The 6227-nt window shown below is 33.7% G+C and overlaps 1 protein-coding gene across 1 annotated transcript; it reads left to right on the forward strand.

Moving 5' to 3' along the window:
• Positions 1 to 821: 821 nt before the first annotated feature.
• LOC127875280 (uncharacterized) lies at positions 822 to 3358 on the forward strand. The gene is made up of 2 exons (XM_052420228.1): positions 822 to 853; positions 1309 to 3358. The coding sequence occupies exon 2, from the start codon at positions 1519 to 1521 to the stop codon at positions 2203 to 2205; it is 687 nt and encodes a 228-aa protein (XP_052276188.1). The 5' UTR covers positions 822 to 853; positions 1309 to 1518; the 3' UTR covers positions 2206 to 3358.
• Positions 3359 to 6227: the final 2869 nt, after the last annotated feature.

A 6227-nucleotide genomic window follows, 5' to 3' on the forward strand; every position in this document is an offset into this window, starting at 1 on the left:
GTAAACAGACATCCTAATGCCCAAACGACGGTCATTCATTCATTTGTTCATTCATTCATTCGTTTATTCAGTCGTTTATTCACTCGTTTATTCATTCGTTTATTCATTCGTTTATTCATTCATTCAAACATACATTTATTCATTCATTTCGCATTTATTCATTCGTTCTTGCATTCATTCATTAAATCTTGCATTCATTCATTCTTGCACGTATCCATCCAGTATTCATGCATTAATTGACTGAAAAAGCCCTCCACGCAGACCAACCTCATTACAAATGCATGGATGTTTTGTGTGTGAGTTTTTTATTTCTTTTTTTGTGTAAATTCGCGTTTGTCACTGGCTTGTGTACGGGCAATGGAAATGGAGATTTAAATTGTTTGATATTAAAAATTGCACTGAGGCGGCAAAGGTATGCTGGCTTATAATAAGAGGCTACTTTAACCCTTCTATCTATAATAAACCCTCCAATAAAACACACGCACACACACACACACAAACAACAACAACAAAACAACAACAGAAACACGGAATAAAACAAGCAACAACGGTGGCCTACACTGTGTATTAGCAACCCGCTTTGGTGATCCATGAAATTTCTGATTGCACTTATTGTTTAATTGTTCATTCAAAATTAACAAAATTGTTTTTTACTTAAAATTTGTATAATAATGATTATAATGATAATGATAATAATAATAATAATAATGATAATAATAATATAAAAAAATTAATAATAATAATAATAATATTATTATTATTATTAATTTATTTTATATTATAGTAACGCACCGTATATAACGTTTTTGTTTGTCCGAATAGCATTGTGGAGCATCCCAGTTCCCAGAGGCATGTGAGTTTGATTGGTGGTCACCATATTCCCGCTTCCCTGCCCCACCCCCTAACCCAACCCAACCCATGACCACACCAACATTGCAAAGTATTTCAATTACAAATATATAGCTGGAAATTGCAGCTATTTTAGTATAATTCAAAATTTGTCCCAACTTTCGTTAGTCTAATAAGTAAAGTAAGTAAGGACCTACTTCGGGTCAACACATAATGCAGCTTCAGGCGCGGAAACACCTCATAAACCTCAGAATACACCCACCCACATTTGAATAGAAAAGTGCTTAATTCACCTCGGAGGTCAAAGTCTAAGCGAAATCAGATCTTTCCCTGAACAAATCTTAACCTTGAGTAATATCTATTCGTGTTGTTGTTTGTTTCTCCAGATATCGTTGTTTTTTCTTCTTGTGCTTTTTTCTTAAAAAATAAAAGCTTTTTCAATGTCCTTCATCTTTTTAGAGGCTTTTCCCGCTATCACCTGGCGCTATTGCTGTTATTCGGAAGTTCGTGGCTGTTCTAAACACGGATTATCTCCACTTCCAACGCGCACTATATTTGCTGGTAGAGGACTGGCTTGAGAATAAAGTAGGTACAGGATCACCTACGGATCCAACTGAGGCGGCCCTTATAAGAGAAGTCAATAAACTATCTGGAGAGGTGTCAGGAACCATGAACGACCAGGATGACATTATAAAGTCCATTTATCAGATGCTCGTCGAAATAAAGGTCCCCGGACATTTAAAGGTAGTATGCTCTCATCGATTCTGGATTCGAAAGTCATACGAACTGTGCGTTGTAGTCGGAGTGAAATTCTCGGACATGATGCCGGATTTGATAGATCGCCACGACTTGAGCAAATTTTGCCACAGGGAAGTGCTAGGGTATGCTATAATGTTCGGAGAAGGAGGCCAAGACTTCAGACAGCTTGAAAAGCCAGATGAAAAGGAAGAATGGACCTTGTCGCTTGAGCATCATTACTCACACAACCCCCATCATCCGGAGTATTTCTGTGATCGGGACAAAGAGGGGAAGCGAGTAGGGTCCCGAAGAATGATAGAGGCGGATCCGGACTATGGAAAGGACTTCCTTGACGAAAGTATCATTGACATGATGGCGTCCCGTGGAGAACGCTTCCTAGCAAAGGATCCGGTTTTTAACGTGAAAAAGCTGCTGGAAATGCCTGAACGTTTTCTGTTTCGTTATCACGAAGCGGACAGAGAATACGTCAAGGAGACACTGCAGAAATGGTCGTTTATGGTTCGCGATTTTCTGTCCAAGGAGGTAAATAAAGGCCGCCTTAATAAGCATTTCGATCATCGAGATGTCACATATTGCGAAGTTGAAAACGCAGCCTAATTCTGTGTCAGCTTTATCAGCATTGCGTTTTCCTTTTTCCGCTTTGCGCAATTTTATTTTTATATCCGTATCACATATTTATTTACTTTAAAATTGATTTTAATACGATTTCTTTTTTTTACTAAATGGAAAGGGTATAGCAGCGTTTTTCTCCCAATCGGAAAAAATGTACCGGTGTCGCGCCCGTTGTGAAACATTAGCGTGTAAACCTTTTAATTAGGAAAATTCACGTCTTGAAATTTGATGATTGGGAATTATTGGTCTTTTTAATTGCTTAAATATTCATTTTCACGCCTTTTTGCTGAAATGTTCAGTTTCAGTGCTCGTTTTATTTATTCTTTTTTTGTACTTGAATATAATGCGTATTGATACATCTTTCCTTCCTTTCGGGAATCTTCGAACTGCAATTGGGAAATTTGTATTTTTTCCTACAGTGGGAAAGTGCTTTTCACATGTACTATATAAGAAACAAAAAAAATCGCTGAAGAGTATTACAGTTAAAATCGTCGTTGCGACGAAAATTGTCATGAAGTTGTATGAATGTGAGAAGAGTGGTTATATGATACATTTGTGTGGAATTATTTTGCGCATTTGTGTCAATTGGACTATAAGAGACAATACTTTATTTTCATTTGGATTTACATTGGAGTGTATTTTGCCCTCAGCATGTGAGCACTTTTCAACCGTCAAGCAGTACAGTAACCATTGTTTACACAATATTGGAAAATATGCAATAGGCAAACCAAATCCAGTCATTTTTGCTTGACTGAAACAGTTAGGTATTCTAAGGCATCGAGGTACCCGAAGGGGAAGTGGATTAGTTAGTAGACGTGTTTGGGACACCAATCAAGGTGTGAATATCATCAACCTACAATATTTGCCTGAACAAATTTCAACTGTTATAACTGTACATAGCAAACAGTTTAGAAGTCGCCGATCAGGAACTGTAACACACCATAGTTACAACACACAAAGGAAGCAATATGGTGTTAATGTATCAAATCTGATATATCCAAAACGATCAAACACACTCAGTAATTTTACAGAGAATGTTATCTGTCTTACATTAAACTGTCATTCAGTAATACAAAGGATGTGCTAGTCGGGCAATTGCTACGAGACGACAGCATTGATTTTGCGCCGTTGACGGAAACATGGTATTCTGACGAAAAACGTTCACAATTTGAAACTTCAGACTAATAATAATCGAGCAGTTAAATACAAAACACAAAAATTATGTCAACTTCAATGTAAAGAGATACATTGTGTTTTACAACATTTTCATTTGTGGTCGATAATATATAGTTTTATGAGTGAATATAAAAACCTGACAGCATTGATTTTAACCAATTTCGCATATTAAACATTCACTTAATTTTGTCAAAACAGAAGGTTGTAATTTGTCCTGATTTCGTTTTGAGACATTGTAGAAAACTGAATACTAATGCTCTTTAATTAAAGTGCCATGTATTAGATCCCACAAGGTATTTGGGTTACAATTTGCTTGTTTCCTTCTACACTACGAGTGTCTTGCATAATTAGATTTTTACAATCTTCATTTAAAAATTACATTATTATTAAGTTGAAAATAACCAGATCCTTTTTGTTGTATTGTATTATAAAAGATTTTTTAGGTGAAGATCTTTTTGTCATTCTTTTTGTCTTGGTTTGGAGTAAGTATTGTATAACAATAACCTCCTATTGTATATATACACTGATTCAACTTCATTTTGCTTGCCATTTGTTTTTTGCTAGCCCACATACATGTGATGCTTGAAGTAAACACACTGTCTTATAATTTTCTTTTGAATACATTTTACCGTTATTATCATGGTTTAGACCAGAGTCTCTGTTTTGACCTATAACAGTTATATAACTTTATTCATTTTAGCCCCTAAGAGTGTGTTAATGAGTGTTAACATGAAATATTACAGCAATAACAAAACACACAATCCTGAGCACTGAGATGCATATGAAAATAAATCAACAGTAAAAACATAAATGAACAATAAATTAGAGATTCTACTAGTTCGGAACCTGTATCTAACGCAACGTTTATATCATATTCCGAGTAACCAGTGTTAACAATAATATTTTACCTGGTTATAAACACGTTCATTAACTATCTTATTTACATAGTTTTGTTCAAGCAAAAGCATGAAAATGTTTTCATCTGCACACTTTATATGTATGTCTGTATATACCAACAACTAATGTGTGGACATGCATATTACATCAACTAACACATCATAATATATCATGTTGTTTAAAAGCTTCATCATTTTAATAGTAATGATCCATGCATATAAGAGTTTCCTAGATGTGAAAAATGTTGAAATGAACGAAGGTTTATAATTTTATATACATGTTTGTATGCAATAACAGCTGATGTGTGCCCTCACATAGACAATTAATTGATACCAACAACCTGGCTGTAAAAAGCAAAGTTTAAATCAGCATGTTTTCCATATTTTACATATATTCATGTAGTTGTCAAAAACTGATGTGTGTATTTGTACAGACCATCAACTCACACCAACAACCCCATTATGTTCCTACAGTTACTGCATTATATATTTGAAGCTGCTTACTTATTCGATTGATAACCTGGTCACATCACATAACATGATATAGTATTAAATGTTTCAACATTTTACAAACATGGTGAAAAATATTTTAGTTACCTAGCTTATGAAATATACATAAGCGTTTACATCATATTATAATGCTAATTAGAATCCAGTTATTATAATATAATATATGATGTACAAGTGCATGCTTGGACATTACCTGTTGTGACAGCTTACTTCATTTTCTTATGTAGCAGTCTACATATATGAACACATTTATTTGTGAAAACAAAGGGCTATTAAAAATAATTATAAGGTGCAATTATGATAACGCAAAAATATAGCTGTAAACAAATAGGGGAGTTCTGATGGTATTTAAAGTGTATACTAGTAATGCACAAACAAACAATCATAAAATATGTGTTCCTAATCTCTACACACTATTGAACTCAAAAACATACTGAATCTAGAATGATAGGAAATCTTCAGAGTACCTATCTAGGATAGTGTTTAAGTATGGTTTATTCAATCAATTGTTTACCCACGAAAGCATAAAGTAAGAAAATAACTTAAAGATTTAACGGTCGGTAAATAAAGCAAGTCATTCATTTAACAACAATTTTATGAATCAAAAATATGTTTTAATCAAGGTTCAATAAGTAGTTACTGTAATTATTCTATACATAGCGTTATATGTATTTGCACTTTTAATTTGATACATACTAACCTAAATAACGGATATTTTACGTTATATGAACACAAAAAATACTATTTTTATCTCTCAACTGTATTCAGATTGGTTTATACATTGTTTCGAGTAGAACCTTTGTAAATAGTATGAGAGCTTCTTTTTCATTAAAAAGCTTTTTAAATAAACGACGTCACACTTGTGTTATTATCAAGTCATTTGACCATAATTGTGTGTTCTACATTTGGATATCAAGATAATAACAAAGCTTTTGTTTAATTGTGTTGGGTCATTCAAGAGAGCATTTTATTTAATACATGATTGGCAGTAAATATACCCCATGTTACACGAATAAAGAAAGCACATTTCCAAAATAATTATCATCAAGTGACCTTATTTCGGTGGAAACCTCATTCCGGTGATATTTGCTTAATTAAGAACGAGAATTGTGACTGTTGTTTTACTCTTAATACTACGACTGAAAATAAATAAAAACACACTAACAACGGGGAAAAAAGTATTAATACATTTAAAATTATTGCTTCAACTTAACTTTTCCAAATTTATCTATATTCCATACATTTGAACAGTATAGTGGTCCCCTTAAGAAATTTTCGCATAAAAGTGCAGAAACGACTGAATTTGTGTGAACGCAGAATATATATTGCTAAATGCAATTGAGTACTCTCCATTTTGAGTGACATCACCGGAACTAGGTCATCCATGTTAATTGTTAAAGGCTCTATAAAGGTGACAAATCCAGT

The sequence above is a fragment of the Dreissena polymorpha genome, chromosome 3 (assembly GCF_020536995.1).
Source record: "Dreissena polymorpha isolate Duluth1 chromosome 3, UMN_Dpol_1.0, whole genome shotgun sequence".
In the NCBI taxonomy this organism is placed as follows: Eukaryota; Metazoa; Mollusca; class Bivalvia; order Myida; family Dreissenidae; genus Dreissena; species Dreissena polymorpha.

Excerpts from the sequence above, each read along its gene's own strand:
- LOC127875280 (XM_052420228.1), top strand. The coding sequence starts at position 1,519 with ATGAACGACCAGGATGACATTATAAAGTCCATTTATCAGATGCTCGTC.